The sequence below is a fragment of the Halyomorpha halys genome, unplaced genomic scaffold, assembly GCF_000696795.3.
Source record: "Halyomorpha halys isolate HHAL.00 unplaced genomic scaffold, Hhal_1.1 Scaffold689.1, whole genome shotgun sequence".
Lineage (NCBI taxonomy): Eukaryota > Metazoa > Arthropoda > Insecta > Hemiptera > Pentatomidae > Halyomorpha > Halyomorpha halys.
This window is the reverse complement of record NW_027113663.1, coordinates 695,620-723,036: the sequence shown is the minus strand read 5'-3', so window position 1 is coordinate 723,036 and position 27,417 is coordinate 695,620. Positions and strand designations below refer to the sequence as shown.

Genomic DNA, 27,417 nt, shown 5'->3' with positions numbered 1-27,417 from the left:
TGACTTGTGAAGTTTTTAGGGGTGCAAACTTTTCCTCCAGAAACTGACGCATGCGCCCTGTAACAGTCTTCCTTAAATCCTTTACTTCCACAAATAACGACAATTTTCCGTGTAATTCTTATAATCTTTTATTAGTTTCAGTCGAAATAATGATTAATCTTGTACATAGGTGAAATATTTAAAATATAAAAGGTCAATAAACTTTATAGTACAGTAGATATAGATTTTTTAGGTGGAACTAATTACCACAAAAATAAGCTCAGATTTTTTTAATTCGTTGTTGTTATCTTTTTTGATCTATTAAAATTCAAGAAAAATGATCGTGTGTAAAAAACGGGTTTTTAGCCACTATATTGAAAAATTCTAAAAATAGTAAAATATATATATGCAGATAATAAATCATGAATTTACTAAAATTTGTCCCTAATAGATCTCTTTACGCTCAATTTCTAAAATATGGCTTTTCAAATAACGAGAAACTAAAATTATTTGAGTAAATATTATGAAAACTGTTACTCCTCTGAAGATAATCATTTTTTATGGTCAAAACTTATTTATTTATTTTTTCAAACAAACGCATTGATTTCATTATAATTTATTTAATTATTCATTCTTATCAACTCTGACGAAGCCCTGCAAATTAGGGCTTAATAGTTTTCTTTCACTATTTGGATAATTTTATTGACCGCCACCCGTACTATCTTCCTCCAATCTACTTCGATCAACTATCTTCTTCCATTATTTAATTATTGTTTTTTAAATTACTTTTCTTTTTATTATAATAATTAAAAATTCAAATCACCTCACTGTATCAAGTAAAATGAATTTGCATCTTAACATTCATCATGTATCAATTATAATCTTTGGTAAACTTTACATAATAATTAATAAAAACACCTATAAGTAAACTTTATATTGCATTCAAAACATTTGAATTTGAGTGGTAATAGACATCAGTACATTTAATAGTTTCTGAGATTTAATAATTCACAATATACAATATATATACAACTCGGTCCCCAGGAGTGAATTTTTTTTATTATTTTCTATTTATATTATTATCATTATATATTATTATCTCGACGATTACCTTACTAAAAATAACTGAAAAATACTCATTATTATAATTATTATTATTGCACACATGGTATGTTTATTTATGCGTTAATTAACTGGTGTATGATCCTTTGATGTGAAAATTCCCTAGCATAATTTTTAAAGCCTTATAAGGAGAAATATTTCCTGGTTTTATATAAAACTAATACATTATCCATGCCCTTTCTCAATGTACTTAAGCTTATACACGGTGTCTGGTTGTCAGGGATTTTACCCACTGCTAACCGCGTTTTTTAATGTTTCACGCATGACATGTACCAATAGATGCAGATGTACAGAACTGTGGCACAGATACAATTTTTTTTTTCTAAAAAACGAGAAATCAAACTTCCACTGCCACGGGGATAATCATTATGATCTACATAATGATGCATTTAGCTGGTTTTGTTTTGAGTTCTAATAGAAACTCGTGCGTCTAATAGTTTCTCTGGAACAGTTTTTTTTTTCTTTTTTTGAACGACAAATCAATATTTCAAGCTCTTTCATTTCACAACACAAAGTACAGAGTTCCTTTACATTAATATTAAATTTGAATGAATCCTTCAGTTTTGTTGCAATATGAAATAAATATCGATATAGGTTTCAAAACACGACAAATAAATGGAAGTTGGGTCCACATTACACATATGGATCCAATTATTTCAGAATAGTTTTAGATTATATTCTGAATTAGCTGTATTTACCTGTGTATACTTTTCCATTGATGCTAAATGTGGCAGTAGTTTCCCTATACAAAAAAAAAATTAATTAATTAAAAAAATTAATAGTGAAATAAAAATATTCTATTAAAACGTTAGTCAAGGTAACACTGGGTTAAAAATACCACAAATGTATTTGTAACTTATCGTACGTATATAAGTACGTTTAACTGAGCTAAAATCACTTATAACTTTCTCACTCAGATTTTAAAATTATTGTTTCTTTTATACAAAATAGTTAAATATTAAAATCGTTTTAACTTTAAAAATCATTTAGATTATTTTTTTATCTATTTTCGTTTTGATATTGTCTTTGAATTTTTATTAATTACTAATTATGGTATATATATAATATAATTGTTCTTTAATAAAATTATATACAATTATTAAAATTTAATTTTCCTAGGTTATTTATTAGCCTTCATACTTCAACTCTTTTATTTTTTATTAATTTAAAATTAATAATTAATGTTAAATTGGGAAAATATCTCTACGTTTCGGACCGATTGTCAATCTTCAGATATTTACTCTAAAAAAATACACTAAGTGCTATTTATTATTGTAAGTAATTTTTAAATTTAAAGTTTACTAATCATCTTGACAAATAACCAAGTTTATTTTCTTTACAATTAATTTTTTATTATTGATAATTTAGCATACTTTTTTTTTGTATGTGGACTCTAGCCAATCCAAACTAATTAAAACCAATGGGTATTTTGGATTAGTGGAAAGATAAAGTTACCGAGAAGAAAAAAAGGCCACTTCATAAATAAGGAATCAATTTAATAAAAAAAATATTAAATTTATTTAAATGAAAATGTTTTTACAATAATTAATCATTGTTCGGAAATTTATTTTTTAACTAATTTCTTGTGAAATAATCTGAAATTTTTCTTTGTTTGTAACTTGAATAATCTTTTTCAAGGTTTCTCTCTAATTCCATCTGCTTCAGCGAAAGAATCTGAAAATTCAAGCAAGAAATAAAGAACAAAAAACTACATCAAAAATGTTTTTCCCACTCTGATTTTTCCAAAGAAATCTAATTTAAAAAGGACGTAGATGAATTAGCACTACATCGTTTTCATCCACCCATCGGATGCATTTGTTAAAACATGGTACAACTTCTTCATGTTGGATCATTTATGTAATTTCTGCACATTTTCTTCAACTTCTTCTTTCTCATCGTGACTTTCGGAGACACGGGAAATCATTTCTGCGTCTTTTTGAAGTTTCCTTTCCTTAATTGATCCACTGTTTAATTTCGTTATTGGTTATTTCACTTAAATTGGAATAAAAGTATTTTACATAGCTTGGATTTGATTTTAAATAAAAAATGTTGGCATTTTTAACTAGATCATTCAAGCCTCAGTACGTAAAATGTTAATAAAACGGTTTTATTGAATGGATGTATGTGTGTACAACATAATAATTTTTTTTTTTATTTAAGAGGTGATTCCGATTCTGAAATTTTCCGGATTAGCGAAGTTCGTATAAGCGAGAGTCCATTTTAGAAATTAATTAGTAAAAGTAAAAATGGTAGATACGCCAAGTATAATTTTAAAAAAAATCAGGAATCTATATTTCATACAAGATCTCTCGGGTTCACTCTTTTCCTGAGAAACAATATGAGATAAGACTTAAAGGAATGAAGCAATATCCCAAAGTAGGTAATAAAAATAGAAAAAATCATATCTTTTTACAATTTTTTTTAAAATTATAAAAATGAAAAAAAAACATGGCGACTTAGATCATTATTATATTATTATTATTATATTATTCCAATTTCTGAATAATGACTTCTTATTCGGAATTTTATCGTTTTCGCTCTTTGGTTAATCCTTATTAAAAATTTAATCCTTGTATGTCAAATCATATCCTATCCTAAACAGAAATTCCAAGCTAAAACCAGAAACAACAGTTCTCATTAAAACAATTTTTAGGCCACTGCTGATGTACGGCTGTGAAGTCTGGGGAGCGGCATCCTTTACGAAAAGGAAAAAATTACAATCATTTCAAAACAAAGTCCAAGGATGCTGGTTCATAAAAAATAGCCAATTGAGTGGGGAATTACAGATGGAGTCAATAGAGGATTACATCCAAAAACGGTTCATGAAGTTCCACTCCTAGTTGCCGGCAGTTAAAGGAGCAGCGACCTACAACTTGGGAAACACAACCTCAACCTGAAGACTGAAGCCGTAGGATATTCTGTTATAAATTCTATATTTATTAATTCATTATTCACACTACCTCTATTTTACATATTATTATTTATTTATTTTTTTCTCTTCTCTCGTCCCTTTTTCAAATTAACTTGTTTCTTTTCACCATTAGAGGGCAATTGTTTGTTTTGTTAAGTCTACAAATATCATTATTTTTTGTTATTAATTTTACTTTTCTCTTTTATTAAGAAGCATTATTCTTATCTACTTATTTTGTCTTTTTTTTTCTTTTAATTATAACATTGTATATATTTAAAAACAAATTTGATCCTTTTTTCTCAACTTTATTCTTTTCAAAACCTTCCAACGTTTCGACCTTCAGGTCATTTTCCAAGGATACCTTTACTTTGTTGTCATTTTCTCTTTTAAAATTCTTAAAAATGCCGGCTAGTTGCCTTTGTCCCATCTTAAAGTTAAAGTTTGCAAATGTAAATGAAAGAAAGAAGAGAAGTGGTTAATACAAGTTTTAAATTTAAGAAAGAGTTATATAGAAGAAGTTATAGATGGGACAAAGGCAATTAGCCGGCATTTTTAAGTTTTTTAAAAGAGAAAATTACAACGAAGTAAAGGTATCCTTGAAAATGACCTGAGGGTCGAAACGTTGGAAGGTTTTGAAAAGAATAAATTTGAGAAAAAAGGATCAAAATAAATAAATAAAAAATATGTCAAATCTAATCTATAGTTAATAAATTACACTAACTATATGTTCTATTTATGGTCGTACATCAAAGTTTAAAATAGTTTTAATCTGCATTTATAAAAATTCTTATTATTCACGAATAAAGCGATCCTTACCCTTGCTTTAGCCAGTCCATGATCCTCGTCCTTCTGCTTCAGGGCTCACACTGGCTTCGGTTAGAGATAGGAGGGATAGTAGTAATTGTTCCTGGCTGCATTATACAACGCATTTAAAAAAGACTTTTCCTGTAACAAAATTAAAACACAGGTAACTAAAAAATGAATTGTAGTTGTCTTATTCGTGAACAAAATAATTTTAAGTCGAACAATATCCGTACTGATTGAATAGGCGGACATATACGCCTCATTACTAGATAAAAAACAAAGACTAATGTTTCTTTATAAGTTTGTTTATAGTTTGTTGTATAGTAGTTATTTAAATATGTAAATATGAGTAATGAACCAAACAGGAACAATGATTAATTTGATATTACACAATTATCCGATAAATATTATATGTATATTTCATGTAATTATATTTGTATTCTTTAATTAATTATTCATGATATAATCAAGGAATTTTATATCAAAATTCAATATATCAACTTTTGAAAAGTTAATATTTAAAAATTGTTATTAAAAATTTTGATTTCTAGTATCTATTTGAAAATTTAAATTTTGAAATGAATTGAAAAAATCTTTTGTTGTAGAATTTTAATTAGCCAAAAAATCTTTATTTTTCAGAAGTGGAATAAGCTTTTGATAGAAAAAAAAATCGGTTTCATTTTCCATTAAGATGAGTTTTACTTTCACTTGATACATCTGAAATGGTAAGGGTTGTTATAAAGATCGTAAAAAATATCTTTTTTGTAAATAATATTACCAATACATAAAGTGTTAACAAATCCTAAGGGATTGGGAAGGGGAAGAGGTGAGATGTGGAGAAAATCGTCTATTTTATCAGTTTTTCCATATACTGCGAAACTCTATTTGGTGTTTTATAAATTTCGAACAAAATTAAAATACTAAATTGCCTAAAAATTGACCGTATTTTTTTTTCTAAATGCCGCTGTTATTGAAATAAGAAAACTTTTTTATTAAACAAAATTTTAAAATTATTTTTGATGGACATTTAATATACTTTAATTTGGTATAAAACACATTTGGCCTTCATCCTTTCTCCATTTCAAAGTTGATGCCCAAATCTCTGCGACTTTTACACAAATATTATACTGGTGGTATCAAACAATATATAACAGTTCATTGTTTTAGGATCAGGAGTAAAATTTTATTGGACTAATATTTGTCCCTGGCACAGTCGTAAGTCACTGTACTAATCACTATAAGAGTAAGAATCCGGCTGTAGCAGATAATTATTTTCTGTTACACTGTAGCCGTTTGTCAACCCTGTGGGTTCTAGAGCCCTCCTGAGGTCCACTTAACTTCATAAATTGGGTACCCTTATATTGAGGAAAACTCTGGTGGTTGAGCGTGATTTTAAAAAATCACCTTGTATAACCGTTATTTTAAAAACAGCTTCCTTACAAAGTATTGAATTAATGAATCTCCTTGGGACGTAGGGGGTCACCTTATTATATACTTCAGAAACTTCATATATATACTTAATTTTTTTTTTAAAAGTTTACATGACAACTTTTGAAGTAAATTTAATGTACTTTAATTTTGGACGGAACTTATTTTTCAATGAACTCAATAGTTTAGAGAAATTAGCAAACACATAAAATGAAAAAAAAAAAACAGTCGTTTTTTACCACATCTATTTCTCCATACTTTCCAAACTCGAGCGACTTATATGCATGTAATTTTATGGAAGAGCTAAACTTATTAAAATATAAAACAGGCCACTGCCTGGTGTAAAAAAAGACTAGGTCATTTGATTTGGTCTCTGATTCTTTCGTTAAGTTATATTCATCATTTTTAGTTTGGAGATGTTCTTATTTTGACATTTCTACGTGGAACATTAACTTTTTATTTAGTACCATAATACTTCCTCAACATATTCTGCGAATTAGGTTTGAACGAATGAGAACGAAATTCACTTAGTGAGAATTGGGTGAGTGTTTTGCCATTGTTCAAAAGTGGGTCTTTCGTTTTAACAGTCGTTGCGTGCCAGTAATTTTGGGACTGTCATTTTCGTCGTGGATTCGCCTTATTACCTGTCAATCATGTGAAGTTGTTTGGTCTTGTTAACGAAATTGACAAACTGTTTATAATTTGGGTCATAGTGCAAAATCTTTTCGTTGTTCTATAGTGATTTTTCTTAGAGGAAAATGAATCCTACGTTGAGAATCTTGAGCTAAATGTTCAGATCATGTGACTTCTGGAATGATCCTTATGTCTCCTCCAACATAATTTGTGATATTCTTTTAACTGACGTGTGATAACATAAGTGCTTAGGTTAGAGAGAGAGAGAAAAACTTTATTATTCAAAAGAAGTTGTGCTAAATAGCTGTATTGGATTGCTATTTACTCAATATACTTGAACCTAGTCAGAGAATTTTTTAAATCCTATAAAATAAAGGCATAGTCGAATAAACTTATAACATATAGTAGTAATATATGATTATTTTGTTTAATCATTTTATTCTTTCTAAACTTTTTTTTATCTTTCCTGTTTTTTCTTTTTCACCTCTTTAACATACAGAATACAATTAAAATATAATACAAAATTTAAATAAATAACAATATAAACAAGTAATAAATATAATAGATAAAAATGCAATCCAGGGAGATGAGGACCGTCGCGCAGTTCTTCTTCATTTGCTCTATTGTGTACACTTGGGGCTTCACCAGGTGATGTTCGCAAGGGACACCTCACTTGAATCCAGTTTGCTCGGCGGGTATTACATCGGCTTCTCTCCATAAGGTAATTGTGTAGGAGGCGCTGGAAGACCTTGCTCATGTGCGAGAGGAGGCTGATCGGGCTGTACTGCCCAGATAAGTTAACTCAACAGAACTCGGTGGCCTTGCAGATGGCAATCGAGGAGCATTAGATGTTCTTTCAGCATCCTTTGCTGCATAACTTGAGCCAAGGAGGACAGCCTGCTCCCCAGACGTCAACAGGTCGCTTCCCGAAGTCAGATGTACAGTCCTCCTCTAGGTGATAAAATTTCTGACGAGTTTCCAAAACTGACGGTGGTCATCATGATTCCTCCAGAGCTGTTCATGCCAGAGTGTGGTCTTCCAGGCACGCATGAGTAAGGCTATCAGCCAGTTCATCGCATTGATAGTCGGTTATAAGCCGTAGTCATGCGTGCGTAGAAACGATTAATAGTAAAATGAATTCCCTTTTAGAGTAGCTATCAAGAAGGCCTGCAACAGGCTAACTTTAAATTGGTTAAAGAACTAATATTTAGTTTGTATTCCTTGAAACAATACATTAATAAATATTGAAAAATATCACATGGTTATTGCTAGCTAAAGGTTAAGGTATTTACATGAAAACACCGAAAAAAATTTGCGACACTGTTTCTTGAGTCGTGGTTTACGTCTTGGCCACCAGGTTACCGCAGGTTGGTCAATTATTGCTGTTCGCCTCTCTAGGCTGTGACCGATGCTACTAAAAGTTTTGTTTAACTTAAAGACAAACGGTCAAGAAAGCCAAACTATTTCGATAGGCTACTGCAATGTCTATGTTACCACCCAAACTCAATACGGATTTTTTTGTGACCAAGGTTCTAAATATAACCTTGGTTAAAGGACTCTAATAGTAAAAGGTTCTAAATAGAACCTTGTTAAAGGACCTGTTAGATAACTGAAAATATAGAAACACGCTATCTGGCGTGAGCTGGCCTCTAGCATCAATTAGGTCTAATTCTTACTTTCTAAAATATTGTTACATTTTTCTTCATTAGTAAATCTTATTACTGTTTGATGAAAAGATCGAACCAACATCCGGAAAAAAATAAATCCATTACAATCAACTATGGGTATTCATGGTCTGACTTACAAAAGGGTCAGTTGGGCTGTCAAACAAAAAATATGATAATAAGTTCTATATTGCAGAGCGCTTAAAAATATAAGTTGTAAGATCAAGTATTTTAGAAATAGTTAGGCAATATTGAGAGTGTTATCAACGGTTATAATTATATATAATATAATTAATGTTTTATCAGTGGTAGATAATAAACCAGTATTGTATTCTTCTTCTATCGAAACATCAGACTCAAGAAGCTGCCCTTGATTTATCCAACGGACCCTAACCATTTCTCTCTATCTCTTAAGGCGGGTCCACATGTTGGCCGCTCGCCATGAATCGGAGGCTTGTAAAAATGTTCGGTAAACAAAGAGCGGAGCATCCACATTTCAAGGGGCCTCTACATGTTGGTCAAGCCGTGGTGAACTCACGATGCACGAGCATGTGGATTGGTGGCTTGGCTTGGCTGGTACGAGTTGACCTCAGCTCGTCGGTTTTTTGGACACAGATCAAAGGAGGTTCGTGAGAGAGCTCGTGTAGCATCTCCACCATTGTTCTTTGTTTAGTAGCAACTGAGAGCTGTAGGAGATTAAAGGTGTTTGTTGTTACTTTTTATAATAAGTTTTATATTTAATCTTAGTTATTTATATTTAATTTAATTTCATCTCCTTTCATTTTCTTTTTTTTTGTAATAAAAATAATATAATTCCAGTACAATGGCTGAAACCACTTGTACGTCTGCAATGCTTGCCTCTCTGAATAACACAGACATTTGTGTAAAGAGGGTCCTTTCTTTACCGAGCATATGCACAAACCTACGATTTGTGGCGAGCGGCCAACATGTGGATCCGCCTTCAGTGTTTTTCAGAAAGGCAGGCATGGTGGTGGTACAATGTGATTTCAGCCATTGCACTAGGATTATATTGTTTTTATTACAAAAAAAAAGGAAAATGAAATATAAAACTTATTGTAAAAAGTAAAAACAAGCACCTTTAACCTCTTAACAGCTCTCAGTTGCAACTAAACAAAGAGCAATGGTGGAGGTGCTACACGAGCTCTCTCACGAACCTCCTTTGATCTGTGTCCAAAAAACCGACAAGCTTAAGTCAACTCGTACCAGCCAAGCCAAGCCATCCACCTGCTCTGCATGTCTCAGTTCACCATGGCTTGGCCAACATGTAGATGCTACACCAGCAAGCACTCTAAAGGGGCCTCTACATGTTGGCCGAGCCATGGCGAACTCAGACATACGCGAGCATGTGGATAGGTGGCTCGGCTTGGTTGGCCTAGGCTCGTTGCCGAGCCGTCGAGAGTCGGTTTTTGGACACAGATCAAAGGGGTTCGTGAGAGCGCTCGTGTAGCATCTACACCATTGTTCTTTGTCTAGTTGCAACTGAGAGCTGTTAGGAGGTTAAAGGTTTTTTGTTGGTACTTTTTTATAATAAGTTTTATATTTAATCTTCTTTATTTATATTTAATTTCCTTTAATTTTCTTTTTTTGTAATAAAAATAATACAATCCAAGTGCAATGACTGAAAACACTTCAACGTCCTCCATGTTTGCCTCTCTGAATAACACTGACATGTGGATGGTCCGCATTTGGCTCGCCGAGCATTTGTACGAGCCTCCGAGCCATGGCGAGCGGCCAACATGTGGATCCACCTTTAAGAACCTCCTTTGTTCTGTGTCCAAAAAAGGACTCTGGACGAATCAACAAAGAGCTTGGGCCAACTCATAACAGCCAAGCCAAGCCACTCATCCACATGCTCAAGGATGTTATGTCAGGAAATAAAAAAAAAAAAATAGAAAATTTATTGTGGGTTACAAAGCACTATGGATAACAACTCATTGAGATATCACTATCAGGTCATGAATAAAATTTCTTATTCATTATTCACTATTGATAATGTGATAGTAAAAACAATTGTCCAGAATTACTTGCTTGGCTTGACTTGATAAAATTATTTTTCAACAAACATTAGGAAAAAATTGTATCCATATTTTTATGGTACGAGCTATTCAAGGGGGAGGGAACAGACCTGGGGCTACACTTTCCAAAATTTTGTTAAAGAAATGTGGGAAAATAGAACTCACTTCAATCAATAATAAATGCCATGTACTTATATCATTCTCTCATAGTGTAGGCTATCTTATAAATATGAATGATGTATAAAGATTAAAGTTTTTTGTAAGTGAAAAAAAAAATTATTATCTATTGATCCTTGCTAGCAAAATCTTTTACTTATCTTACAGCAAAATATTTACATTCCATTCCAATATTTCTCGATATTGGATCTGAAGATTTCCATACCAACTATTGGCATTGATACTCCTTTAATAATCGGACCAAATATCCTATATCCTCAATATCAAAAGGTTTCAGAATTAGAATGAAAGTTTTATGAGATACATAATAAATATTATAACATCCAAAAATAAACTATAATATAATTAGATAAGTCCCTTGGATAAATGTCCTTTAGAAACTGGTAGAAAACAAATTTTGATTTAACTTGACTCTATATTCTTTAAAATTTTAATACCAAAGACATTATCGCTATTTAACCCTATGGAACGTACCCCCAATTCACCCCTTATTGCCTCCTGCTGGTAATATGCTAGTGTTAGCAGAATGGGGACCCACCTATGTTTCCATCAGCCGTTACTTCAACTAGCAAATTGTTGGCATTTTCCAAAATGATTTTTTGATTGTGTCCCACAGGGCTAAACAATATCCTGGATCTGTAGTACAGTACTTAGTAATATCAAGGTTCAGCTCTGGCTTGTAGTTTTGGTACCATTAATCTCCTCCTATCTGGACACCAAAGGCCATCTTGTTTATCATCAACTATAACGCAAGACAGCTATCCCAAGATATCCACCCTTCTCTAAGCAGGATGGAAAAGCTTCTTTGCAGGGTCGTCTTTAATCATGTGACGGGACTCAGGGCAATTTAAAATAAGGGGCTATTCAGATAAGAGAACTTCTTTTCTGAACAAGATTGGGTTATAAATAAAGTATGTAGTAGATTAAATCATTAATATTTGAAAATTAACAAATATTTAAAGTATTTTTAAAAACTCTTGATTTTTTTGTTAGCAAAATCATGAATTGCTTCTTTAAAGTCCATTTCTTTATATAAATCTCTTTTTATGGATAACAGTGATAAACTGTTTAATCTATCTTGAAGTATTTGTGCCTCTCAGTTTATTCTCAATTCATTTTAATTTAACCATCACAAAAATTAAAGGGCTCTATAAAATGCAGGCCCTGTTCCACAGCCAAAGACTCTGAAACGAAATAAGCTTTCACTGCCTAGGTCTAGGAAGTAGCTGTAGCAAAAAGACTGTAAGCAGTGAAGAATCTGTATCTTTGTTTAATAAAATATTGGTCTTTAGGTGAAGAAGGAAGGGTTAAAAAAAAATAATACAAATCTGTTATTAGAATAAGTTTTATTACAATTACTAGTGTTAGAATTAGCAGCCAGACATAACCAGTAATATTTAAACTTGACTAAAATGTTACTTTATTAGCCATTTTATTATCAACCTTTTTAAACCATAGTTATAAATTATCTAAGGCACATGTATTACTATAGAACAAGATTTTATTGTTATTGTGTTTCTTTTTTTAGTACTTAAAGTAAAATAAATTTAACTTCCTAGCCTAAAAAAAGTAATTGTTACTAAATATGGGTAACACATAAAACTTTACTAAGAATTTCTGAAAATAAATATATGACAAATCTATGGAATCACTAATTGAGGAAGAGTTGTCCCTGAAGCAAGAGCAGTTTTTTCAAATGTACATGGTGGATCTGAAATACATAACATACAATGATATATATAAAATAAATAAACATTAACAAAATCAGATCTCAACAATAATATGCACAAGAGATACTAAAAAGATAAAAGTAAATGTTTTTAAACATTAGTTGACAGGATACATCTTTAATAAATAATATAAATGATTGTTTTCTAACCCAGGATATTAGATTTATTTTCAATAAGAGTACTACAATTTCTTTCCAAATAGTATTACTTTTTTTAAGAGATAACTTTAGGTAAGAAAAATATTTTTTCCAGGTTAAAAACACATGCCGAAGAAAAAAAAACCAAAGATTTTAGAAAATCACAGAAGGTAATGGAGAATGACGAACAACATATTAATAAAAGATCTGTTCTAATATGGGTTTGACTAAGTTGCTACAAGCGTATTTTTTTTTTTTTTTTGTTCAGTCTGCTAACTGCTGTCATGTCAATATAGTTATTCAATTATTACTTTTTTTAATTCACTTAACCTGTATTTGGTATGCATCAGTAAGATATAGGCTTCTAGGCTCTGATAGAATCCTAGAATATGAGGCTTCCTCCATAGATAGGTTATCTCTTTTAAATTCAAGAAGTTTCACTATAGAGGAATAATAGTCATTAAAAGATTCATCCCATTGGTCTGTCTTGGGATTGGCCATAAGGACTGATAGGCCCACTTGTCAGACACGTTTCCTCTTATTATTACCAGTTCCAATACCAGTAACCTATATTTAAACGTTTCATTTGACAGGATGACTAACTGTATAAAATAATTCTTTGTAGTTTTAATATTGATTCAATATTGACAACTTAGCATTGAATAAATGGTTAAGAGAGTAATGTAAATTTTAGTCAACTTTTTATTTTTATATTTTTGCAAAACAAAATTGTTAATATTTTGGAATGAGAAATATCAGCAACTATCATACAGTTTAAACCATGGCAGTGGCTGTGATAGTTGATGCCGTTATTATTATCTCCGGGTGATGTAGTTTGTCTCCAGTAATCATAGATTTTAAATTTTACTTCAGAAATATATTACTTCATTTCTATGAATGATTATTTTATGGAAAAATTACTTCATGAAATAAATAAAGGTAGTTATTTAATTGAGATTATTTCATCAAATAATTGTTTAACGAATAATCATTATTTCAGAACTAATCCTTTAATTTATAAAACTATTGTATGAAAAGTGGCCAGCTCTATTTAAAATATGGAGAGCATAACTGTATATAAGTTGGTAATTCCAAAATAATAATTAGCAAATGTGTGATGCATCACTAGGGTTTGTCCTTCCTTTGATTTATTCCCAAAAACAGACTCTAGTGTTGATTGGCTACAAATCCAACCCAGACAAGCTTACAACAGCCTACTACAACACTAAATTTACAAGTTTAATTCATTTTTAGAAAAAAATAAAATCTATTGCTTACTAAAGGAAAACCATCCATCGCTTATACCAGCATCCTTCCTTGCTGACCTTACAGCATTGCGCAGGGCCATGACAATAGAAAACGCCATCGCCAAAGGAGGTTCTCCTGTGGCTAATAAAATAAAATTCCAAATTATAATCTTTTATCATGTATCTAAGAGAGACATTATATAACAAAAAAAAAATGGTTCATAACAAGTTTAGCTGGAATATTTGAAATAATAACCCTAAGTTTACTTCGTACCAAAAGATGGATCATATGATTACCCATCTATTATCATATTAAATATTTTTTAAAATAAACATACTTCAGATTCATGAAAAGATGCAGTTATAATAAAAAAAGAAAGAAATTATGTAAAGCCTACTATACTTCAAAATTTTTTAAAAAATTTTCTCTTAAAAGTGGAAAATTGGAATAAATAAACAGTTAGAAATTTCAAATGAGATCACTGTAACATCATTGCATGTATGAAAGACACAATTTTTAAATTTTAGTAATTATTCATTCATAAAAGAATTACTGAAAAATAGAGAGATTATTTTAGTTATTATTCCAAATTGATGCGAGTATTTTGTTTGAATCTGAAATTAATTATTTCAGCTTGATTGATTGTGTGACAGAAACATTTTTGATAAAATCGACAGACCAGAATTGCCAATTTATACCATAAATTTTACATATTATTACCATTTTCTCAAAGAAGGCCCAAACCATTTTATTAATCTCTCCATATCAATGTAAAATTAGATGGTCTTTTATATGAGCTAGACTTTATCCCCATTGATAGTGCTTAAATACCAGATTTTCAAAAAATCTTCTAATAAAGTACCTTTAATATTAGTTATTTCAAATAATTAACCATTTCTAATAGTTAGCAGTAATAAACAATGTATAAATATAAAATATGAAAGAATTTCATAATTAAATAAAGGAGAAAACATTTTTTTTATTTCCATGGTTCTTATGGTAATAGTAAGATTTTACATTCATTAACATATAAGAAATATCTCACCATTCTGAATAATAAAGAAATGGCTGTTTTGAAGAGTACAAGTATTAGTTTCATCTCAAAGTTGGGAGGCAACTGAAAGTTGTGTGATACACGCACTGCACCAGTTTTTTTTTTATGTTATTAAATACAAATGGTAATTGTAGTTTTTCGAAGTTTAAAGGATAATTCTTCATTACTGTATCAAGTAAGTGGATCACTACCTCAAAGAAGTGATAGTTAAAACTATAAAACACTATACCTGTTGGATTATTTTATACATTATTATGGAAAATAATATTTATATAAATTTGGGTATAAATAAATGTATAATTTAATTAATGGTATTGAGTGCGCCAAATATTTGTGGTTTATTACTATCTGAAAGTAAAGGAATTTTTATGTTTTGTTTAAGTTATATATCAACATCTTTGGAATTCCTATTTTTTTTTTGTTTTGTTTTATTTTAGATTCTAGTCATTTTATATTTTTTGCATTTAAAATTGCAACTTCAAATTTATTTTCATACATTTTTATTTATTTTTGTTCCAATTTCAGCGTTCATATTTTAAAATTCATAAATTTTAAATCACTTTATAAGTGATTTAAGGCACATGAAGCACAAGGTTGTCTAAGTATAGTCATTTAAATTTTTTATATCTAAATTTGCAGAACCAAGGAAAGTTTATTTGTAAAAATTATATTTTATTTATTTTTTTATCATACAAAATCTAAGCTCTCCAGGTAAGATGTATTACTATAGGCACTATACTGACTTTATCTGCCTCTGACTAACAATAATAAAAAACATAAAGAACAATAAATTAATTTGAAAACTTACTTTTTGAACGCAGGACGCCTTTGGGGTTAGATGAGTTTTTCTGTAAGATAACGTGGGAAAATATTGGAATATCCTTTGCTCCAGGAACATAATAATTCTGCAATATTAAAGGAGAATTATTTTCCATTTTTCAAAAAAAAATTATTTTTGTGACAGCTTATGTGTTAACTCTTTTAAAAGACTCCCACAATTTTTATGAATTTGCTAGAAAAATTCTAAATTTTGACTAGTAAATTATAAATAACTAGGTAAGATAGTTATATTATTTATTATTTATCCTAAGTCCATTTGAAATTATTAGAATATCAAGCTCTTCACAATTCAGTGAAGGAAGATCGGAACAACCTTGCCATGTTTGGAGAAAAGAAAAAAGTGGCCAAATCTTGCATCAATTCTTCTGTTACTGTAGTTGACAGGGATAAGTTCATGCTATCCTTGGCAAAACTTGGAAGCAGTCCTGCCCTTTGATCATTCTACTTAATAAAATGGGCTGCACCCTACCAATGATGGCTGCTTGCTGCAGACTCCTACATAATCAGCTTATCACAACAGCTTCGAGTATTTGTTGTATGGTTTAAACTGGTAAATGCACAATAAAAGTGCCTCAAAATGTGATTTTAAGCAACCTAGTTTACAAACATTTTCCTAAGGTTCTCGCCTTTTCCGAAGACGGGAGTTGTGGAGGTCCACACATGGTTCAATTTTTGGTATAGTAGTCAGATTTCTACTAGTTGGGAACACCTACACTAAAGCAACAGCTGTATATAATTAAAAGCATACTATATTTTCAACCAATCAAATACCTTTTTAACTAACAGAAATTCCAACATGAAGGGTAGAAATCCTCTGATGGACCTTAAATTTGATAATTTGTTATGATGTTCAAAGAAGTTCATGTTGAAGAAAAGGGTTGTTCCAAAAATGATTTTGGGAAATCATGCTCTAGCAATAAATCCTATCGAACCTATAAACCTATCGATATTATAAAATTCTTTGTCACTTGGCAACATCTGCTGTGATACCTGATCCCGGTGTGACAAGGGTCAGAAAGTGATCAGCATCTGTTAACGCAAAGAGACTTTTCACAGTCTGAATGGGTACAAGATGTTAAGGGGACAAAATCCACTAAAAACAGGTATCAACTGCTTGCTTTGTTGGCAGACAGCTCAATTATAGTTTATTCCAAACACTTGTAGTCCTTTGTGCTAATGATAGCCAAGGAGGAAATAGCTTTCAAAAAGGTAACACCCCTACGTACAACTTAGGAGTGTGCTGTGATACCTGATCCCGGTGTGACAAGGGTCAGAAAGGGATCAGCATCTGTCAACGCAAAGAGACTTTTCACAGCGGTATAATGGGTACAAGATGTTAAGGGGACAAAATCCACTAAAAACAGGTATCAACTGCTTGCTTTGTTGGCAGACAGCTCAATTATAGTTTATTCCAAACACTTGTAGTCCTTTGTGCTAATGATAGCCAAGGAGGAAATAGCTTTCAAAAAGGTAACACCCCTACGTACAACTTAGGAGTGGGGGACTTGTCTGGAGGAGGACTGAGATGTAAACAAAGAAGAAGGGAGACCAAGCCAGGAGGAGGTAGACCAAGCTAGACAGACGGACTTAGGGCTCGGAACTGGCAGCAGAAAGAGGATGGACTTCAAACAAGAGGAAGTCCTCTAAGAAGATGGAGATAGGAAAGATGGGCTCTTCAAAAATGGAACTCCATGGCTAAGACGTCAACAATACCCACGGCATTCAGCTATTTCCAGATATTTATTAAAAAATAAGTTACAATGTAATTCATATTTTATGACAAACCATATTTATCTGGACCATTCAATCATTTTATAATTTCATTTAATGATATCATTGCAGTCATTTTATAAATCATGAACTAAATGTAAATAAATACTTAGTTCCTTTATGTAGTATATATAGTATTATATTACCTAATACCACCTCTTATTATATTATGTATATTCAATGGTAACAATATTTTATAAATATAAAGTTATATAATTGGTAAACATAAAAGCCCTTTGGAAAAGAAATTCAATAACAATAGTTTTGTAGGACCCTAATAAATTTAATCGATATAAATATATATTTGGATAATTGCCTTCAGTGATTATCCTGGCATCCCAATTAAGGACAGGTATACACAGCAGAAACACATAACATATATGACAGAAAATAAGTGGAAATATTGAAAGATGATAAATAATTGAAAATAAATCATGACTGATACCCAAAGATGTTAAGATGACTTAACATTACAATCTCTAAAATAAATCAATAATGTATTAATTGATGGAAATTTACTAAATTAAATTTACCCAAGTTCTATCGGTCAGCAGGACACCATTATCTTTTCTGTACTCTATTTCCTCAAATGTAAAAAAGCCTTGCCCCATGGTGAATGCTCCTTCAACTTGGCCTATATCCAAGCCAGGGCTCATACTTTCACCAGCATCCTCAACTATAGTTGCCCTCGTAATCTGTAGTCAAGAAAATATATATTACACAGTATAAAACAATATTTTTTATTCATTATTTTTTATTAAATAATTTGATTGACTAGTTTTATACTTCAACATTCCAATCTTAGACCTATTTAAATGTTTTAACATTGGAAAATGAAATTATAGCCAATATATGAGATAACAAAGTAAATTACATTAAATTTTTGTGTCTGTTTAAATCCCTTAGTTGCTTACACCTGCACAAATGTATTTTTCTTGGCACACCTATATTTCGAAAATGGCTTGCTCATTTGGCTCAAAGTTAAAGATCAGTTCAAACATGGTCTTATATTAACTTTATCAAATTTCATTTACAATTTTGCTTATCCGTCCAAGAATTTAATTTCCTATATTAAAAAAACAGCTCATTCAGTAAACTTTATTCTCAAACGGCAAATTGTTGACCTTGAAATATTGTAATGCTTCTTTCTTTCATTTATTAATACCCATACAAAATCACTATGGATGGGGCATTCCTTATACATACCATCATTGTAAAGCTATCTCACTATCTTCCTGACATAAACTTATTTTAATTTTTTTATTTATTTGAGTTCAGGCAATTCTCAATCAATAATATTAATGCAAGTTTATATGAAAAATTAACAAAGAGTAATAAAGGAAGTTTCACTATTGGTTCAATAAAATTTGAAAACTATAAAAAAAACTATATTTAATTAATAACTTTTTTATGATGAATGCCAGGAACAGTTATTAGAAGGGAACGAAGATTTTTACCAGAAGAGGAATGAGGATTTTTTCTTTACAACTACTAGTTAAAATAAATTATATGTTATTTAATTAATTACAACATATTAAAAAAAAAAATAAATTAAGTTAAAAAAAGAGTTACTTGATGTTGGCCAGTCAAGACGTCAAGTTCTATATCTAACACAGTTGTTCCAAACACTTCATATCTAGCTGGGATTGGGTCCTTTAAAGGAGAATACCTAAATCATAAAAGATTATTATTCTTCTAGAGATTATATTAGAACTCATTTAGAATAATATTTATGAAAAATAAGTATCTACCCAAATCTTATTAATTATAATTATTTTACCATTAGGGTAACTTCTAAAACCAAAACAGATATTTAATAAAAATATACAGGACATGTATTGAAAGTGACAATGTTTCAGATTTAAGAAGTACTTTTATTCATGTTACATCTATCAAACAAACAAATTTCTGTAAAAAAGAAGTTTGGTTTTCTTGCAAAAATGTATTTCTCAAAAATAAATGATCCAAAATTGCGATTATTAGAGGAGAAAGAAGATAAAATAAGCTCTTATGGTTGATTTTTCCAGTTCCTTCTCATGTAATTTTTAACATGTGATCCAGCATGACAATACAGTAAGGTAGACTCTATTCAAAAACTTTATTTATTAGAAGGAGTAATGAATACTTAGCTTTTTACTGAACTGATTCCCGATTTGGTTCATTTATTGATATATCTGTAGGTGAGGGGGCTCCACATGATGATAAAACAAAAAATGAAATGAAAATAAACAAATAACCTGATATCACATTTAAAAAAAAATAATTAAAAGGGCAGGGTTAGGGAGGGAGAGAGAAGAGGGGATACAAAGGTTAGATAGGTTAGGGGATGTTAACAGGGTTAATGGGACCCTATCTGCCCTGCCACCTCGCAGGAAGGAAGGATGGGAGGAGAGAAGAGTATCTTAGTAGTTTTAGTGGTTTTACACTGTTTCCTGTAGTTAGTTATGAATGTGTGCCATTTTTTGTCTCTTGAGTGATGTGTCTTTACAAATCTTTTGTACATATTGATTCCTCTAGGTTTATAAAGGCTATCCCGAGATACTACTTATAAGATGTTAGCTTTTGTTGGATCAAACGAGTCTATTGTAACTTTTTACTGATTCAAATAATACTTTTTAGGAATATTACAAGGCACACATGTGTGTGAAATTAAAGTATTAACAAGGAAACAAAAATATTCCAACGTAGGACGTTTGTCTGATGATCATAGTTCATTGAAAAGGTCAAAGAAATTATTGATCTTCTCTTATTTCTTTAATTATAATTATGAACTAAAGTAATATTTAATTTTTTTAAGAAGTATTTTTAATTTATTTTTTCTTTATTTTTTAATAAAGAACATTTCATTTAATTCAATTTTTTCATATAAATTACGGAATACAAACAGTGAGAATAAGAGATTATAATAATATTGATCCTTATCTCCAGTAACAGATAGTTATAAGGAATAATCAATCATTGGGGTAGTGAGAAGATGAAACTTACATGTAAGTAGCCATCAAATCAACACCTGCAGCAGAGGCAGTCCTCACGACAAGCTCCCATGGAGGATTACTTCCTAATGTGTCTTTAATCGGTTTCAAACGCTTATTGAGCTCTTCGCAACACTTTAAAGCTGCCTAAAATAATGCTTTAAGTTAATAAATAAATAAAATTGTTAATTATCAATCAAACTGTGAGGAAAGATATTGCTACCACCTCATCAAACCCACAATTGTAAAAAATAAAACTATATACGAACAACAATTTGTTTTATTAATTTCATTTTCAAACAATTTTATTTCATACATATATATATTTTAATGATGTTTTGGCCTTTTTATAACTTTGGCCCTTTTTACAGAAAAAGATATGTTCAAAGAAATAAAAACCTTATCTTATTTACAAATTTTCTTTTTAAAATTTTATGTTTAGATTAAACCTGCTTTCTTCCCCACTCAAAAAATCCTCTTGACAGTTATCTGTCTACTAATTGTCAGGCATTAATGACCTATATTTCCAAGCTATAAGTGCCAATAGACTTTATTTTATGTTTGAGCTTCCATGGAATTTATCAATGCTGTGGGTTTTCCATCTCCCACTCAGTTCTTAATGCTAGATTACAACTATAAGTCCCAGGATGTTGGATGTTTATTATCGTCTAATGTTTCAATATCACACATACTGAATGGTAATAACCCCAATTTTGAAAATAGTATACATAAACAGTATTCCTACAGAAGTTCTTGTATAGTTTGGATTTTTTCGGACAGCCTTGACACCATTTTATGAAGAAAGTCAGGTTACTGAATGAATGTATCATATATGTTATGGTACATTCATTTATTAATTTTTATTAAATGTTCCCTGCCAGTTGCTCCATGCTAAAACTGTTAAAGAATTATATTGAGCAGTGCATGTTAAGGTTACTTACGGCCGCAGTTGAGTCAGAAGCAATACTCGCAGCTGATATAAATTGATTTGGAGCAACATTATTATAACATACTTTGGTTTGTATCTTATTCATATTGATTCCTAAAGCATAAGCAACTACCTGCACAACCTAAAAAAGAAAGTAACTCTTTAAAGAAAAATAAGACTTGCATTACAATTTTTAGTGTATAAATCATTTATGAAGTAATTATTAAGTAGTGGTGTAATTCACAACTTAAATGATAGATTGTTTATTCGAATGAAATAAGACCATTTGTTTAATAAGCATGATAAAACTAACATAAAATATCAAGATTTTGAATTAAAAATCAATTAGCCCAGATGAAACAGTAAACAATTATTCACTCATATTTTTATTTCTGATCACTCTTGACCAAAGGATTAAATTATTTTTTATTTATTGAAGAGAGTTAATACAATCTACCACAAATTAAGGGCATTAAGTATTACATTTCAAATATAACATTCATACAATAAATAATTATATATATATGTGTGTGTGTGTACAGAAATAGAAGAAAAAAAATAGAAAAAAGAAAAGAAAAAAAATTAATTTAAAATAATAATAATAAAGATACATATAAATAAAATATAATACTATTTTGATTGGTATAAATAAAAATATGAATCTATTTAAAACATAATAAAATAAAAATGATCGCATAATAAAAATAAAATAATTTCTGTACATGGTAAAAAAAAATTGAATTTAATTAACAGTAAAATAAAAACACATTTGAACCTATATACAATATTTACATTCTGTAGGAGAACTCTGAGCCAAGCCTTACCCATGTTGAAGGTAAGGCAGGGCTCCAAGAGATCTCAGTGCTTCTTTCCCAGCCGCATCACTAGTATTGAGGGTTAGTGGAGACTGAGTGGAGAAGCTGGAAAGGATTAAATTAGAAACATTATGAGGAATACTACTCAAAGAAAAAAACAAAAAAGAAAAATAAATTGGGTAAAAAAGAACCTGTGTCAGGACCCCAGATTTAGCTTTACCCTGCCTATATTATATTAGATATACTACACAACCTCTAAAAATGGTCCTCGGGCTGTGTATAAGTACCGTGGTTTTTTAAGGTTATGTTTATCTTGAATAAATACAATAATTTATATTTATTAAAAAATAAAAAAAACTTGTTTCTTTAATTGATTTATTACAGTTTTAGTATTTTCAGTATTGCTCCTCTAGAATTGAATAATATTTCATTGATATCTGTAATCCTGATGAAATCTGTAATCCCTCCTTTGAATTGTCTTGTGCCATCCTTTCCTACATAATAAAAAAATATTTAATATTTATAATTTACCTTAGTGTTGAGTCCTTGTCCCATTTCAATACCACCAGAAGTTATTGCTACTGTTCCATCATCACTGAAAATTGATATTATCGCATAGTAATTTGGATAAAAATTAATTCCAAACCTTAACGGCAAAACAGATATTCCTCTTTTTTTCCATCGATTATCCTTTGAAAATGAATATAAATGACATAAATATATTTAAAAATATTAAATCTTACATTAATGATTTATAACAAATAAATATAATTTAAAATAATGAAAAATATAAATTTATAGATATATAGTGATCCTAAATTATAGAATTAGTCATAACTTTTAGCACATGCTTTGATAAAGCATGTTATTGAATTTTGAAAAGAATTTATTTTAAAAGTATGTTATTATTATTTTAGTTGGACAAATCCCTTTTTCAGACAAAATCTGGGTGGATATGATTTTGTCTACTATGGACAAAATGGACAATGTCATCCAGTTTTGTCAGGTCTAGACAAAACCAAAAAATACTTATCATTTGGACAAAATAAAAAAAAAAAATAACGTTTTATCTATATTTTTCTTCTTAATTAAAAACCAAAAGGAAAAAAAAAAAAAAAAAGGAAAAAGTAAAATAACCATTTTTTTTCTAGTGTTAATTTTCTGAAGAGTATATTGTTTTTGAAATTGCCATACTACTTTCAATTTACAGTAAACATTTAAAGAACATAACATAAAAAAAAACTCAATAGATAATAAAATATTACAACATAAAATGTTTTAGTACTGGCATCATTCAAATTCTCAATTATCTTCAGTCTATTCTTTCTCTTTTATTTTAAGATTTGGATTTAATAATATAACGGAATTTGGGATATAAGAGACCCGTCCATTGAAGACAAATATTCCTTATTTCTTGAAGTATTTACTTGACTTAATGCAGTATTTCTCATATGTTCCATTATGAAATAACTATCATATAATAATAACGTTCTTTATTTTTATTTCCAATTATGTTCATTTTTTCCAAAGGACTGGATAAAATGTCCATCCAGGATAATGTTCTAAACTAATTAGCAAAAGGAAGTTACTGTACTGAAAAACGTTTTTATGTAGGGTGTGCAGTTATACTGAAATTTACATTATATCAAACATTTTTATTTACAATATGCTTTCCCCATTATATTATATCAAATTTCTTTGTTACAAAATGTCCAGCACAGATTTTTAAGATTTGATTTAACAAGTAATTAAATCATATTTACAATTGATTATCTAATTTTGTTGAAATAATTAAATTTAGAAACACTTGAAACTCGTGGAGATCTGCTGTTCCCAAAGAAATTGTTAAATTTTAAAATTAACTGCTCAGAACTTAAAAAAAAAAATAATTTCAGTATACTTGTTCTTAATGACAGGACCATGACCTTTCTTCTGTTTCTAAAATTATTTAGATAGTTACCACCCACAATTAGGAGGATCATAAGGAGTTGGTATGATATTATTTTTATATTACTTCAGTAATTGTTGATTAATTAGGATATCTACCTTATTAAACTGATTGACAGCTGCAAGCGATTTTTCATAATTTGAACTTGAAAGCGCATCTTTTAAAATCTTTTCGGCAGATGCAGAATACTCCTCAGAAAAATTAGCCCTTCGAACACTGAGGGGATCTAGATCACATACAGTAGCAATGTGGTCCATAATGTGTTCAATTGTAGCTATACCTTGAACAGTTCCTATAAAAGTGAACTTCATCAACTTGCTATCACCCACTTTTTATAAAAATCCTTACAAATTAAGATCACCCTATTCTTTAGTAAACAAATTTAATCATTCTTCATTGAGATATTAGTACATATCAAATGGGTGAACTAAGTATGACTATTGTTCTACCTTTATTATTAGCAATAAAGGCAATCTAAACTAATTGCTGCAGGCTGATGTTCGCATTACAGAAAATATTAGGAGAAATAGTGTAAAAAAAATGAATGTACATAACTATTTTTATTTATTTAATTTTTTCACATATATACACATAATTCAATAAAAATAAAAAATACTCTTTGTATGGATTTATTTAAAATGATAATAAAAAAAAATAAGTTCATCAACAAAATTTGTTGGAATATATTCCTACTATTAATTAAATTATTTTTATAGAATCAAAAGTTTTATACAATAGATATTATGTATTTCTAATTCCAATGAAGTACATTATCAACACTTCCATAGGAATTAGATTACCCGATATCAAAACTAAAAATTTACACTTTCGATTTTCATGGTGATTTATTAGGAACTTTCCTATACATTCGGAAGTTAAAAATTTACTTTACACATGTGAACTTTTATTTGAAAAAAAAAATATTGCCTGCTAATTTTTCTCAAAAAAAGTAACTTTTTTTACAACAGTTCGGATTACTGGAGTGTTTGGAGTACTAGAGTTTGGATTACCAAGATTACACTGTATTTGATAAAGTAACAATTTTTGATACTCTAGGACATACCTATAGAATAATGCTCATGTATTTACAAAACAAATTTGAGATAAATTCCCATTTATAGACTTACTCTGACCTGATTCCATTTACATAAAAAAATTCACACTACAGTGTGTTTCCCCAAAAGATACTCACACAGGCCATTGTGGTCCTGGAGTATTCCATTCCTATGTTACATTGGCTTAGAATGATAGAGGCATATACATAGTGTTTAAAGTGTAAGCTGAGTTTAAGTCACAGAAAAGAAACATTAAGTTTTAAGTGAAAGTCAAATCATTCAGGTGTACAGTCGAAGTACTAGAGGTGGATTGAGAATATCTTAATAAAGAATAAGGAACTTGAATAAAGTAATAAATATGGGTTGAGCAATAATTAAATTTAAAAAAGATTCATTAAGATAAGCTTCTCCTTCTTAGATAGTAAGAGGCTGATTTCTAGTCAAGAAGTAGTTTACAAAACATTGCTGGGGATACAAATAAAGCATTAGCATTTTACTAAAACTTTCAAGCCTAGATTTGCAATGGTTAGGGTAGATGCATTATTATTGCCATTGATTGAAATTAATATGGTTCAAATTATTTTTATTACTAATTATTATAATTTTTTATTAGTGATGAAATTGCTCCAATTGTTCACCAAGTATGTGGAAGTAAAGTTACTTGAAAATCTACAGGAGGTTTAATACATAGTTTTCCTTAATAATGAATAAAATATTTACAGTAATATTAAACTTACATAATTAATTCTAAAATAACAGATATCTTATTGTTGGATATATTATTGAAAACATTTGTAAGAAGATGTATTAACAAAACAAATTAAAAATTGTTTTGCAGGATTAATAATTATATTATTAAATTTTATGGATGATTACTTTTGAAAGATAGTATAGATATATAATCAAGGAATATAAATTCCTTAAATCACTGCTCAGAACAGAATTAAAAATAATAATAATAAATACTTGTATCCTGAATTGTTCTAAAAATAACTTAGACAAGAAGTTTAATATTTTGAGTTTAATACCTGGTGCTCTAGCATAACATGTCCCTGCTACATCTGTCTTGACTAAAAAACCATTCACTGTCCAAGTTGATTTGTCGTAACAACTTTCAATTCCATCTATTGTAAGAGGTACATCATTTTCATTAAAAGAACATCCAAAATTCTCATAGAAATTCACTTTGAGAGCAAGAATCTTGCCTTTTTCATTGACTCCAACCTACATTATGAGCAAAACATTAATTAAATAAGTATGATTGATTATTCATGTACAAAAAAAAAATGAAATGAAGAAAAAAATAATTAGTGGGTCAGGTTTTATTTTCCATATAAATCAATAATGTTTGTAGATAATGTAATTGGTGAGTACCTCTTCTTCATAATTCAATGATTAAATGTTCTTTCTACCTTGACCAGTAAAACAATAAAATATTATAAGACAGTTTTTCCTATAGAGTTCTTTAATCTGGTTTGATTGCACCTAATGCTACGAGATACACCCTTTTCATTGGAGTTGTGTTTGTTATCAGGTTGAATATTCTCTAAAAATTTATGGAAGCCATTATATTTTCACTTATTGGTGGCTATTAAATCTGATACTTTTTATGGTGTACTATCTTAAATTATATGTTTGGAGAAGTATGTCGGGGCATATTATAGGTATATTTATTTTATACCTATATAGGCATAAAATAAATAAATATTGTTTTGTTTATTTATGTTGTTCTTTGCTGATCGTACCCCCCGACAAACTTCTCCAATCATTAATCTACGATCAACTATCTACACCTCATTTAAAATTATATGTTTTTTTTTTCAAATGTGAAAGTAATTCTTTTTACAAATTAAAATTTTCACTTTGTTCCTAAAGCTTCTTTTCCAAATAAGTAATCATACTTTTCTACATAGATTCAGGACAGCAGATTCAAAAGATGCTGAACAACCTCTCTGGAACATCTTTTTTTCTAGTCTCCACTTTTTGAACTACTGCCAGAGTTCGTTTAGGGAATCGTGGGGGAAGAGACAGAGATTGATAATTTTTCTTGGAAAATAGAAAATAATCTAACATTATTTTTTCGACAAGTTTGAAAAATACATTTTTTGCCTATTTTTTTCTATTCTGAATAATTAAATACTGCAAGTTAAGACAACAGAAATTTTA

At 29.7% G+C, this 27,417-nt stretch overlaps 2 protein-coding genes across 3 annotated transcripts in view; both read right to left on the bottom strand.

Annotated features, from left to right (window-relative positions):
* LOC106685395 (uncharacterized) overlaps positions 1 to 4,949 on the bottom strand; it is a 35,495-nt gene extending 30,546 nt beyond the window's left edge. Inside the window, exons 1-2 of one of the 2 annotated variants that reach the window (XM_067051053.1) lie at positions 4,829 to 4,949; positions 1,800 to 1,843 (exon numbers count right to left, since the gene is read on the bottom strand). In XM_067051053.1, coding sequence (XP_066907154.1) covers positions 1,800 to 1,843; positions 4,829 to 4,848 — 64 coding nt within the window. In that variant the 5' untranslated portion in view covers positions 4,849 to 4,949. The remainder of the gene's footprint in view (positions 1 to 1,799; positions 1,844 to 4,828) is intronic. The other variant, XM_014428028.3, reaches the window with a different exon arrangement.
* Positions 4,950 to 12,083: 7,134 nt separating this feature from the next.
* Positions 12,084 to 27,417, bottom strand: part of LOC106685394 (xanthine dehydrogenase/oxidase) — a 39,947-nt gene continuing 24,613 nt past the window's right edge. Inside the window, exons 18-27 of the mRNA XM_014428027.3 lie at positions 26,280 to 26,475; positions 24,295 to 24,488; positions 22,780 to 22,938; positions 21,447 to 21,575; positions 20,519 to 20,652; positions 19,106 to 19,202; positions 18,067 to 18,228; positions 15,732 to 15,828; positions 13,900 to 14,010; positions 12,084 to 12,465 (exon numbers count right to left, since the gene is read on the bottom strand). Of these exons, the coding sequence (XP_014283513.1) occupies positions 12,395 to 12,465; positions 13,900 to 14,010; positions 15,732 to 15,828; positions 18,067 to 18,228; positions 19,106 to 19,202; positions 20,519 to 20,652; positions 21,447 to 21,575; positions 22,780 to 22,938; positions 24,295 to 24,488; positions 26,280 to 26,475 (1,350 nt within the window). The 3' untranslated portion in view covers positions 12,084 to 12,394. The remainder of the gene's footprint in view (positions 12,466 to 13,899; positions 14,011 to 15,731; positions 15,829 to 18,066; positions 18,229 to 19,105; positions 19,203 to 20,518; positions 20,653 to 21,446; positions 21,576 to 22,779; positions 22,939 to 24,294; positions 24,489 to 26,279; positions 26,476 to 27,417) is intronic.